Source organism: Limulus polyphemus, unplaced genomic scaffold (assembly GCF_000517525.1).
Source record: "Limulus polyphemus unplaced genomic scaffold, Limulus_polyphemus-2.1.2 Scaffold323, whole genome shotgun sequence".
Lineage (NCBI taxonomy): Eukaryota > Metazoa > Arthropoda > Merostomata > Xiphosura > Limulidae > Limulus > Limulus polyphemus.
Window position 1 is genome coordinate 112,913 of NW_013665933.1, and position 14,022 is coordinate 126,934.

The 14,022-nt window shown below is 32.9% G+C and overlaps 1 protein-coding gene across 1 annotated transcript in view; it reads left to right on the forward strand.

The window, feature by feature from the left end:
• Positions 1-14,022, forward strand: part of LOC106457381 (1-phosphatidylinositol 4,5-bisphosphate phosphodiesterase epsilon-1-like) — a 104,116-nt gene that overhangs the window by 12,559 nt on the left and 77,535 nt on the right. The window contains exons 6-7 of the mRNA XM_022383291.1: positions 2,836-3,068; positions 13,553-13,615. Coding sequence (XP_022238999.1) covers positions 2,836-3,068; positions 13,553-13,615 — 296 coding nt within the window. The remainder of the gene's footprint in view (positions 1-2,835; positions 3,069-13,552; positions 13,616-14,022) is intronic.

The following is a 14,022-nucleotide window of genomic DNA, read 5'->3' on the forward strand; positions in this document are numbered from 1 at the left end:
ACCTAGTGTACTTTATCTGAAACATTTTGTTTTTTGCTAACTCCATGTTTCTAAGAAGGCAGAAACTACGATAAATATCCAAAATTTTGTATCCCCCCTGCGGACTGGGTGCGATTTCCCTCGGTGGACAGAGCAAAGATATCCTATTGTGTAGCTTTGCGCCAGAAGACAATTAAAATTTAGTTTGATATAAATGCTTTGTACTATTTACGTAGCCTCTCGGTGGCTCGGCGGTAAGTCTGGGGGGCTTAAAATGCTAAAAATCGGGTTTCGCTACCTGCGGTGAGCAGAGCACAGCCCATTCTGTAGCTTTGTGCTTAACAACAACAACAAAAAAAAAGTATTTACGTTTTGAAATAAATTATTTAGTATAAGTTGACTACCTCTGAATCTCATCATTCTCCACAAAGATTAATTTATAAGCATGATTGTTTTCATTTTTTTTAATATAATGCATTGTATCATGGTTTTTCCGTTAACTAATACAAGTAAATCTACTTTCCGAATAAAAGCGAAGACAGAAGAACCAAAGAAATATTTATAATTATATGTGCTATAATATTAATATCATCAATTAAACCAGTTTAGTGTTAACCAACTTTTTGTGTGTGTTTATAACTAAATAAGCCACCAGTTTCCTAATACTTTGGTGTTTATTTTTATAGCTATAATGATGTTAATGTAAATAATTGGGGTTAAAATAAATAAGTAATGTTTGTTATTAATTCTTACCCTATTTCTGATTTGTAAATGACTCGTATAAAATTGATCAAAATTATGCTTCGCCAACTTAATCCAGTTCACACATAACAGTTATTGTTCATGCAGTTTAATAATATAAATAGGGTCTCAACCAATCCTATATCTCTCGTATTCCAACCGGTCTGATGAGCTCTGGGACCGAGCAAAAGGCTTCGTTTGGCACTGGATATAGCAGATATAGTGTAGTTTACATTCTTCTTTACTTTAGCTCATAAGTTCCGAACTTAGAGTTAGTAATGAAATCTTCTTCGTATGATGCTGTGGTCGCTTAATCCGCTCCTGGAACAATAAGACTAGCTTGCTGGATCGCCAGTTCTTCTGAACGAGAGGTAAAATTAATTCTAGTAAAAATAAATTAATAATAATAAATAATCAGTGTTAAAATAATTCAGTAATATTGTGTTATTAACCTTTACTCTATTTTTGATTTTGTAACTGAGTTGTAAAAAAATCAATGAAAATTACACACATCTGTTAATACTTATAGTTCTTTAAGTTTAAGATTCTTAATCCTTCTGTTCTTTCGCTTTGTGGCCGTATATAACAGGAGGTCGTATAGGCTAGTCGTTTGGAGTTCGACTTTAAATCCAGTTACAAATAGATTTATATTAAATCCAGGTATAGAGTCATGAGTGGAGTACACAAGTCACTAACTCAAGGAAGTTTACAGTTGGAATAAAGAATTGACTCGCAGACTGAGATAAAAACACACACACACACACACTTTAATACAATATTTTAAGATAATCGTCTACATCGAGATTACCAAAGGTATCTTGAAACATGTTGTTATCAAATCTGTTTCCTTCAACTTGAGCCGGCACCTGTTCTTCAATTAAACTCTCTATGACATCCATTAAATTACTCAACACTACTAGTAATCGATTAATGCATTGAATGAAATCTGTGCAGACATAACTTTATTAATTCATCATACATTCAAGTTCTAATTACGTTATTCGATTGTAAGAGAGAAGTAGCAAGTGCATAAGGTTTGAGCGGGAAACGTTGGATACTTTTATCATGGTTTCAGGCATAGTTGGATCAGCTTGGCAATCAACGGCAGGTCCAACGGCTCCTTACTTCGAGTCAGGAGACTGACTTTTAGCCCAAAAACATTGATTTTTACACAGATTTCTTTAGTGTTCTTACGACTTACCAAATAGTGTACACATCTAACCCTCAAATAGATTTGACACTTAATTGGATGATTCTTGCAAACTCATTGTAATTCTCGGAACCAAAAACAAAAATACTTCAATAATTGGTCATGGTCGAAGACGGTGAATCGGTGGCCTGTTTACTTGTATCTCTCCTCGTCTTCATCACATCAAAGTTCCGACTAATCCCTTTTATGGAAGCTGTGAACAAGTTAATATGAACTTTTCTTGTAGCTTTCTCTCTGCTACAGTGGCGTCAGTTTATATATATAATGTAAACAATATCGTCGGACTGCATCTTAGTTTATACTTGACGTATATATTTCCTTTCATGGTCAAGCATCGTTGTGTAACTTCTCGTATGCATTCATTAACAGTGCTCAATTTTTCTGCATATTGCATGTATGTATATCATCTATGAAATTTCACAAAATTATAATTATCCTTTCTTAAAGCATTTGAAAATAATGTAAAATGCCTCAAACGATTCACGTAATGATGTTAACATTAGTAGTCATGCTAGTGTTACCTTTCTTGATTTATTAACGCTAAACATTGTGACCATAAAGGCGTCTGCATTTGTTATTTTTTATCTTTAATACTGTTAGTGTTAAACTTTGTGATCAAAATTGTGTTATTTTTCGTTCTTTTGCTTCCGTTAATTTTTTAAGTTATGCTATAAGTTATTATGCCGTTACTTTTATCTGTAACTTTGTTAGTATGAGAATCTGATGGAGTGGTAAGATTTGTGGTTATGTTTAAGTTAAGAACCGTGTTTAGGTACAGGTTGCGATTTATTAACTTGATGAGATCTTATGATCCTTATTAAAGTTTACGATCATAGTTGTGTTAAGCCTAGAAACCACGTGGATTCAACTTTTCATGAAGTTATTATAAAATCATTATTTTGTAGCTAATGCTAACCGAAGTGCAGAAAGCCCCCAGTCTGAAGGAGCAGAGGATCTTCCCCTTGATCAGCGTTCTGTTCTACAACTGTTGAAGTACTGGGCTGAATTAACAAGACACGACTTCACCTTTTCCACATCCAGTTGCAAAGAGGTTCTAGATTTTCTCACCAGAGTGTCTTGTTTGGGAGGTCAATATCAAATGTGGGCTGAAGAATTTCGCTTAGAACTCAATTTACAGGTAATCTGTGGCTTTAAACATTAGAAGTATCTTTTTCCTCAATCTATTTTGCAACGTTAATGAATTTTATTCACACATTAAAATTTTTTCTTCCAAAATTGTTAACTTAACAAGAGAGTTAAAACGTCTCCTACGGAGTTTTCCTTGCACTAAAATTCAATAGATACCATTCGCTATTCACACATTGTAAACTAGTTCAAGACACAGTATTATTTCTTCATTGCCGGTTCACCCATATAGAAATAATCCTCTGAAAGTTATGCTTTTAAAGAATATAACACTTAGCCCTCGCTATAAAATGCCTTGCCTTATAGTGGATTGCTTTTTTTTTATTTTGATGAAGATAAGTGCAATATAAAAAAGATTAAAATATATTCACACAACAAGTGTCTACAATATAAACTCCCTGTCATGATAGTGTATGTGTATGGCTAACGTGATTACCCGTGATATGTTTGTTTGTGTTAAATAATTTTAATAAAGCTTTGTAAAATAATAGTGTAGCTCAGTAGCGAGAATAAATTAGTCCTTGAATATTGCTTTTGCTTAAAAGTCAAGAACACATTGTGTGCCATTTTTCTTAAGAAGGTAAACGAGAGTTAATTTTCTTAAAATGTATAGAGCTGTGTGTGTCTGACTTATTTAGTTTTACGTTTTTAACAGCTAACAAAGAGAACTTGATAAGCAGTGACTGAATAACTATGGAAACATAAACAAATCCGACCGTTCTGCATGTGCTAGAACAGATTAAACGAAGCGCAACTTTGTTTTAACATTATTAAGGTGATTAACTATCGTGACAGTGTAAAGCTATAGTAATCTCGTGAGTGTTGCTGTTTGATAATACTTTATGTGACTTTTGTTTTCAGAAGTGTTCAGGATTATCTTTAATAATAATAATGGTATGGTTGCTTAAATCTTATCACATAACAATGAGACAGTTGCGGTATTATGTCTAATAAATGTGATGAAAATTTCATTTAGCAGCAGCTGTTTGTCACACTTTTAACTATTTCATTTCGCTTTTAAAAGCAGTCTGATTTGTAAAAACATCATTTCAAATCTATGTGTCACATAGGAGGCGTTTCGCTTAAATTAATAGCAGGACTGGTCAACTGAATTAGACATGTGACACCGAAAGTATTTGAAATGCTGTTTATATGCGGTACAAAAGCCCAATGCTATGATGGAAAACGTCTAAGTCAGCGAAGCAAGGAAGTTCGTGAGGCCTGACTAATGTGATGAAAATCACGTTTGACATCAAATGTCTTTATAACGTTTTCTTAATTAGGCAACTTAATGCTTTTACATCTTTTCAGGAAAATATGTGTAATCGAACGATACATTGCTACATCGCATCAATGCAGTATTGTGCCTTATTAAACAACAATAATAGTATTAGAATACTGAGTTTTATTAAACAAGAACAATAATAGTATTAGAACATTGGGTGTTATTAAACAACAATAATAGTATTAAATTACTGCGTTTTCATTAAACAACGATAATAGTATTAGAACATTGGGTGTTATTAAACAACAATAATAGTATTAAATTACTGCGTTTTCATTAAACAACGATAATAGTATTAGAACATTGGGTGTTATTAAACAACAATAATAGTATTAAATTACTGCGTTTTCATTAAACAACGATAATAGCATTATAGTACCTAGTCTTAATATTAAACAACAACAATATTATCATATTACTGAGTCGTATTAAACAACGATAATATTATTAGAGTATTGAGTATTATTAAATAAATAATGGTATTAGAGTACTGAGTATTATTAACAAACAATAATAGCAATAGAATAGTGAGCTTTATTAAACAGTTGTGGCATACAATAACTGTTTATACAAAACAAGAAAGGCAATATTACAGTACTTTAGAAGTTACAGTTTATCACAACTTTAGTAATATTACAGCATAATTTGTTTCTTATTAAACAATAATAAGAATATTATAGTGTTGTGATTTATAAAACACCATTAATTATACTAGAATTTAAGGTTTTAACATTAAAAAAAAACTCTAGGATATTTCTAATATCTCTTCACGTAAATATTTACAGTCTTGGCCAAAATGTTTGCATACTGTTCTAGATTGATGATACTGTCTACTACATGCATGAAGTAGTTATTGAGTAAATGTCTGAGTAGTAGCAGAGAAGGTAGCGTATGATCAGACAACCATGTACGAGTTGTTATTCTGGTCCGTATAAATTGTTTTGAGCATTTGTTCGTTAAAACACATATACATACCTGTTTTGTATAAAAGGGTGTACTTTGGTATAACCTTTTTCGAAACAGATCAACGCTTTGTTCAGAAAATGTCTCTTTACGTGGTGAAGAATTATGCCTCGTCACGTGGCGTCAGATTGTTCAACTGTCCAGAAATGGTATGAAGCAAACAGACATTGCCAGAACAGTAGAGTACCCCAGTGTACTGAATCCAGAATCCTGGACTACAGGAAACGTTATTCCAGGAAAGTTTACCGGTAGATATCCAAAAAGAACTGCCTGAGATGACCATGTTTTGATCAGGTTGATCAGAGGTTTTGCAACACGTTACAGCAAGAATGGCATGAACACATTTATTTCAGACTATCCACAAGAACGGTGAATAGGAGACTGACCAAACAAGATTATTTTGCAAGTAGGGCTATCTGCAAACCGATATTAACCAGAATTCACTACCGTCACCATGTTATTTAGGCAAGACAGCATGGAAACTTACTGTTAGTACACTGGCAACATGCCATCCTTTCAGATGGGTTATGTTCCCGGTTTGTTAGAGCTGATGACAAGATTATTTTGCAAGTAGGGCTATCTGCAAACCGATATTAACCAGAATTCACTACCGTCACCATGTTATTTAGGCAAGACAGCATGGAAACTTATTGTTAGTACACTGGCAACATGCCATCCTTTCAGATGGGTTATGTTCCCGGTTTGTTAGAGCTGATGGCAGGATTCGTGTTCATCGTTTTCCTGGAGAACGGATGAGGGAAGACTGTCTTTCTCACAGGGAACACATAGGAAATAGTGCAGTACATGTTTGGGCAGCTATTCATCATGATGGAAAACTGCTCTTCATATCCTCCAAGGAAACGTCAATGGCTCCTCCTACAGGCAAACGATATGGAGACGATATTTATGTAATATACTTGGGCAATGATTGGCAATAACTTTGTCTTCCAAGATGACCATGCCACTGTCCACAGTGCGCATATTGTACAAGATTATCTCGACCAGGAGGACATTACAAGATTTTCATGGACACCAAAGTCTCCAGATTGTAATCCCATTGAGAACTGTTTGGCAGAACTGAGTCGGAACATTGCTAACCATAACCCTAAACCAGCTACTGTAGTTGAGTTGCAGCACCTTCTAGTGGCAAGTTGGGATGAAATCATGGTGGATTATATCAATAACCTCATCGACAGCATGCCACGTCGCCTTGTGGAGGTTATTAGAGTACGAGGAGGATCAACCAAATACTGAATGTTTAAAGTGAACTGATCTAAAGTTACAGACGCTATTTATAACAATTTGATGATATGTTTTGGTAAGGTTTTGGTTGTGATAGGTGAAATCCTGAATTAACCATCTTTCTACAGGTGTCTGATAAAATTGTTTGCTGTTTTAATAAATCGTTCATGATGTCCATATAACCTGTCTCATTATACAAACTACATATGTAGATGTTTAATATAACATTAATTTCTCAGTCTGACAGTGCTAAGTGTATTTGTATTCCATCTTAATAACAATGATCTTATTTGTTACAAAATTTACAAACATTTTGGCCAAGATCGAAGAAACAGATAATCAACAACACCCACTGTCGACTTGTCATGTCTGATCGAATAGTGGGATTTGACCTCACTATTATTATGCACCCACGGCCTCATAGTGTTTTCATGGCAACGGGACGCGAGCAATGAACCTTTATATTCACAGTCCGAGTACACTAACCAATATTCTACACTGGCCAAACACTTTAACATTTTTAATTTTGATGAGGAAATATATAATCATATATTAAAGTATATACAAAAGGAAGCATATAAATGCATAGCATATTACTAGCGTCACCCAAGTCACAAGTTAATAATGTCAATGACACAATATTATATAGCAGATCAAGTTCTATATAATATGTATATACAAATTCCATTTTGATTCCAAGTACAACGGAATTGTGTTTTCCTTCATTAGTGAATATTATTATTGCATCAATTCAAGAGGCTGTGAAAAAACTAAACGAAACATTCATCATGAGTTTCGTTATAAAATTAAATAGGCGTAATTAAAACGTGAGAATAAATCAAAAATTAATCTGATCTATAAATCACACAAAGCAATGAATTAAATTAATCTGATCTATAAATCACAAAAAGCAATGAATTAAATTAATCTGATCTATAAATCACACAAAGCAATGAATTAAATTAATCTGATCTATAAATCACAAAAAGCAATGAATTAAATTAATCTGATCTATAAATCACACAAAGCAATGAATTAAATTAATCTGATCTATAAATCACACAAAGCAATGAATTAAATTTAGAAAATAAAGCAAGAATCGTATTACAACTCTAGCAGACAAGAGAACGACTGTTGTCATGTTAAAGATAAAACAGTGGGGACATAAAAAAACGAACTGCTTACCGACACACTGTATACTAAAATACGCATTACCTTGAATATATACATTAAACATTTAAATAAAATATCTTGAGAAAGTGAAAAGTTCCAAGGAAATAACAATGGATCAATATTGATAACTATTTCGTCACGCCATGCATTTCTTGCCCAACTCCACGCCCTCCATAAGATCCATAAATTTAGCACAGAACTATGTCTTATATGTCAGTATTCTTGCATATGGTGCTTCTAAATACTTAGTTAAGACTAATTTGAAGTATCTAGCATAATACTCTGAACAATTTGTTCAAATTAATTTTCGCGATACAAGCCACACACGCTTTGATGTGGCTTCTCTGTTCACATTAAGTAAACCGTGTGATTAAAAACTCTGTCAACAACAACAAGTTTCTCTCAACTAGGACCAATAACAGTGTCAAAAAAGCTTGTCAATTTACTTGAATATTGCAAATCCAGTAATTTCTGCAGGAAGACCACTTTTTTTTTCTTCTAAAATATCGAATGGTTCACCGATTTTTCATTTTTCTCAATAGTAGTAGAGCTCGGTGTGGACAGGCTAGAACATGTATATGTATATATATATATATATATCACTCTCTCTATTTGTCATCGATCGTAACCACACCTCGAGTTCACTTTTTTCTCACTAGTAGTAGAGCTCGGTGTGGACAGGCTAGAACATGTATATGTATATATATATATACAGTCATGAACTTTGTCAGTTTCAGTGTCTCGTGAATGCTTAAAGTTGTACTCTACAGTTCACATTTGAAATGGAGAAAAATAAAAACTTTGTCTTTGTCAGAAGTATTATTTCTCGAGGATCTAATTTCAAACAAACTTCTGTATATTGAAATACAAAACTATACGTTTTATCTGGATACTCGCATGCTGTAAAACGGGAAATAAACAAGATACTAACATCTGAAGATGAGAAAATTTGCAGCGCTGATTAACTTGAGGCTAAGATAGATTCAGTTATCTTTTATACTTCTCAAGTAGGAGAAAAAGTAAGAAGAATTATTATAAAGTTTAACAAGTGCAAAAGCGAATCGATTTTATGTAACATTCTAAAATAATATTAAGTATCCAAAGGTGCAACAAAAATCTGTGACTGACATGTGGCGTATGTTAGAAAATGTACGGCTAAAATAACACAAAGAACACGCACTTACGCATTAAAAAAAAACTACACTATTTATAATTCCGCCTTAGGTTGTACTCGCAGGAAAATGAGCATAACATAGTCTAGAATGAAACTGAGACACAGAAAGGAACGAGGAACGACGAAGTAATCACCATAAGAGAGAATACATCAACAACATCCAACGAGTTCTATTTAACGCTACTTGAATTCACTAATCGATGAGAGAAAGAAAAATGAAAAAATCATTTGGATCTGATATCAAAATTGAACTTTGTTTGATATTTTGTACACCTGGATCTACTAAATAATGTGTTACATAAATAAATTAATTAATTTCATTTAGTATTCTTGTAACTTGTAACTCTAATATTTTAGCATTAGTATTGTGCGGCATATTTCTCCGAAGGCCGCCTAAAGGGGTTACCTATTTAACCACTCGCACCTCTATACAATAGTGTGTTGTCTGTCATTCAGTCAGTCGGTAGACACTAAATTGACACCACATAAGGGACGCTTAACGTTGCAATTTGTACTGTTTTGACGTCAGTAAAACGTGCGCATGCTATGAATCACGAGAAGAATTTTGCACTCTGTAGGCTACAACACAGCGTGACATATGAACTTCAAATGAAATAAATAAAAATATTTGTTACTCTTTATTTTGATTTTATTTACTCTTGAAACAGAACACTTTTGGAGACTCTGCGCAAGTACATCTAGTCTTATATAATGATATATATATTTTAGACAAATCAAATATTTCAGTTATTTATATAGTTAGTTTTGTAATACAAATTTGCATTGTTTTTGTTGTCTAACCATTACATTATGTTACAGTTTAAGTGCCGAAAACTGGCCAAACATAAGCAACCAATAGACCTAATATTTGTGATGATACTCAAACTATAGATGTCCCTCACCCCACTTTACACGCAATCCTCTTAATTAGTCTATCTCGGAATCAAAATCAGAGTCGTGTAAAAATAGTATTTCACATCTATCTTTTGTCTCCCATAAGTCACATATCCAAGAGACCTTAGATGGAAGATGACAGAACAGCTTTTTTGAATCACTATTCATGCATCTATATATAATATAATCCTTTAAACGTTGCTGTTTGAACACCGAAAGCTGCGGTGGTTAGGGAGCTCGTCTCGCAATTTACGGGTCACAGGCTCGAATCCCCGTCCCATCAAACATGCTCGTCCTTTCAGCCATGGGGGGCGATTAGTTCCACTATTTGTTACTAAAAAAGTAGCCCAAGAGTTGGCGGTAGATGGTGATAACTAACTGCCTTCCCTCTAGTCTTTCACTGCTAAATTAGGGACGGCTACCGCAGATAGCTCTCGTGTAGCTTTGCGTGAAATTCTAAACAACAAACAAACCGAAAGTTGCAGAAGAATGTGTAAAAAACGTATTATATCGTAGTATTGTGCCTAACTAGGCAACAAAAGCAGTGTTGCAATAATGTATCTTTTATCCCTCAAATTACCGACTGGTTTACGTACCAGTCACAACATTCATTGTAAGGAAATTACTAAGAAAAATTGGGTCAAATGACTTATTTTCTGAATGAAATACATCCAAACCGGAATTCGTGAAAATGGTATATTTATTTACGTTTTTTTGTTCGGCACATATGTTATTAGGTATTCTGTAACCAATAAAGTCATGCGCTCTCAAGTATTTAGTTACATAAATAGTTTAGAAAACGTATTTTAAAATACGATGGAGTCCACCGACAGCAATTATACAGTCTTGACAGTCTAGACAACAATGAAAACATCGCAAAATTTTAATTAAATGCTAATACTAGTATTCTAAACTTACGTCATACCTTACAACGGCAGCTATATAACTTTATGTCATATCAAACAACAATGGCATTATCATATTCTATCAAACAAGAAATACGACATTTCATTATTGTATCTTGTTACGGTGTGAACGCCTTTTACAAGCTGGCGAAGCATTATTATAATTAATTATACTTGTCATGAGACAATAATAGGCGTAACATATAATGTTCTTAATACAAGTATAATTAATTATTGTATCTGGTTAAAGAACAATTGTAGCATTAAATTAATGTGTCTTATTAAACAACAATAGCAGTATATTATTGTAGTCACTTGTTTTCGAGCAACGGTGACCATATTATAGTATTGCGTCTTACCAAACAGTAGCGGTAAAACGATAATGATAAGCCTTCTGTAACAAATTATCATAGTAAATGAGATTGTAAACTTAACAAAGACACTCTAATAAAAAACAGTTTAAGTTTTAGCCTGTGTGCTTATGACAGTTCACATAACAAAAATATTTGACGTTTTAGCCTGTATGCTTATGACAGTTCACATAACAAAAAGATTTGACGTTTTAGCCTGTGTGCTTATGACAGTTCACATAAAAACAATATTTGACGTTTTAGCCTGTGTGCTTATGGCAGTTCACATAAAAATATTTGACGTTTTAGCCTGTGTGCTTATGACAGTTCACATAAAAACAATATTTGACGTTTTAGCCTGTGTGCTTATGACAATTCACCTCGTTCACCATAAAACATATCCTCTTGTTTAAGACCTTTGTCTAGTCCTCACTAACCTTGAGTTAAATAATACAGATGATGACGCCGTCATACTCAAAGCATTAAAGAATTGTGTTTCATTATAACTATCTTTTTCAATCCGCAAGTGTTAAGAAACCGGTTTCAAATGTCATCAAATATGGTGCAATCACAGCAACTAACACATTTAGAAGCATTTATTAGGCAGACAATATTCAGTAGCCTTATGAAATATGTCTGGCTATTTAATGTTTGTTTTAGTGTATTTATTTCCCTGAAACATAAATCAACGTCATAACCGAAGTAATTTTCGGAAGTTAACCTCATCGCTGAATATTTCATGTTTCTTTTTTTAGCAACTGACTTACTTAGCAACAGAACTCTTTCAGATTTGTAACAGTTTCGTTTATTTTACCAGGCACTATAATTATATAATAATCATACTTTTACTTAATGTCAGCTGGTTTATATTTCTAGAGTTGTAGGTTTATTATTTCTTCTTCCTCTTTAATGTCATTTTTATTATTATTTTTAAATGCCTATCCAACAGTGCTTTTGGCGCACGACTTAGTAATATTTGTAAAATGAATAACAGTATATGGATTATTCGTACAAATACATTAAGTTTAGTATTTTCAATTTGTTTATAATATAATTCGTATATAACAACTAAATAGTTTTGAAAAAGCCAAACAGATTTTTCTTTCAAAGTAAAGTAAACAACCGAAGCTTATAGATCTGTTTCACAAAAATTAAGATTAATGGAAGCAAAATAAACGAGATTGGAAACTAAACAATAGCCAAATAACAGGCGGAAGAACAAGAAAAGCACACTAATAAAAGAAGACGGATTTGATTTCTTAACCCTGCATGCTAGCAGTTCCCTATTGTTGCGTGAAAAACACGTTCTCTTACTTAACTTAGTTTTTTGCTTACCTTACCTATTGAGTTAGATACTCCAGGTGATGACGTCATACTCTAAATTTATCTGCACAAAAGAAACTGCTTTGGCTGACGCCACAGCCTGACAGGCTTATCAGTTAATTTCAGAAAAGACCGCAAGGGAATTTGCGAATTCATGATATCGACACCTGTGATTCAAAGACTCTGCATGACACTTTAACGGAGCACCTCCAGGGTTCGAGTAAAATTGCCTGATAATAAACAACCAGAAACTCTCTTAAGACGGAAGCGATAGTGTAAAGGGTAGTATTGGGCTTAATTTTAATGAAATTTTGAAGCTTTCTTCTCCCGAAACTTTATTTTCATCAATAATTGATGTTTTTAGCTATATGAAAAAATATTTTCCTTCTCCGAATTAACAAGATTCACTAAGCAAAGAGTAAGTTGTGTATAGATTAGTGATATTTAAAGGCGAGACAGTTTATTTATAATGTTAAAAATATATTTAGTGTTCATTCTTATTAAGAAGAACTGTAAAAGAACTACGACATGAAATTATATTTAGTATTATAACAAACATATTCCTGATTATCCTACAAAAGAGTAAAACAATTTCGTTACAACCAATGGTTGAAAACATTCCATACGTTTCAATCATAACCGAAGAAAATCCTACACTGTGTTGAAATGTAGGACAGGCTTATAACCAGTGGGTTTTAATGAAACTGTTTAACTTTTTATATGTTGTAAAGTTAATTTTCTCTGGCTGTTAAGGTTGATAGACTGAGTGTGATGGAATATTTACACTGTTACTACACTACGCCAGTCAAGGGTTCGGGTTGTAAAATCTAATTTTTATTGAACTGATTTATGTCGAATTTTTATATATAGAAGAGATATACTTTGAAGTAAACCTAGAAAAGGTTCATTAAAATCACTGAATGGTTTCATGATGATTAAAACAGTTTGTTTAATAATATCTCTTACTGTGGTGTTCATACAGCATAATAGATTGTGTAATAAATATAGCAGCAACATCTTTGTTTTTTTAACCTGTCAGAAGCTAAAACTGATGTTAGCCATGAAGCGCATTCACTCTTACATCAGAGCTACCATCTATTGCTAGCCTAAAGTAAAAGTCAACATTGTTCTTATGTTGGAAATAATTACACTTTCCATATTCTACAGGAAATAGCGTTGGATGAGGATAGACAAGATGATATGGAGACTATTAACAGGGAATACCAGAGGGTAAGAAAAATTAAAGGGCATCAAGAAATGTCATTATGTAGACTACTTACATAATATTTTTTTTACACTCACATTACACTGTTTATATTTTGTCGTGTAAAAAAGTCATTATGTAGACTACTTACATAATGTATTTTTTTTTACACTCACATCACAGTGTTTATATTTTGTCGTGTAAAAATGTCATTATGTAGACTACTTACATAATATATTTTTTACAGTGTTTATATTTTGTCGTGTAAAATACCTATTATGTAGACTACTTACATAATATCTTTTTTTACATGTTTATATTTTGTCGTGTAAAATACCTATTATGTAGACTACTTACATAATATATTTTTTTTACAGTCACATTACAGTGTTTATATTTTGTCATGTAAAAATGTCATTATGTAGACTACTTA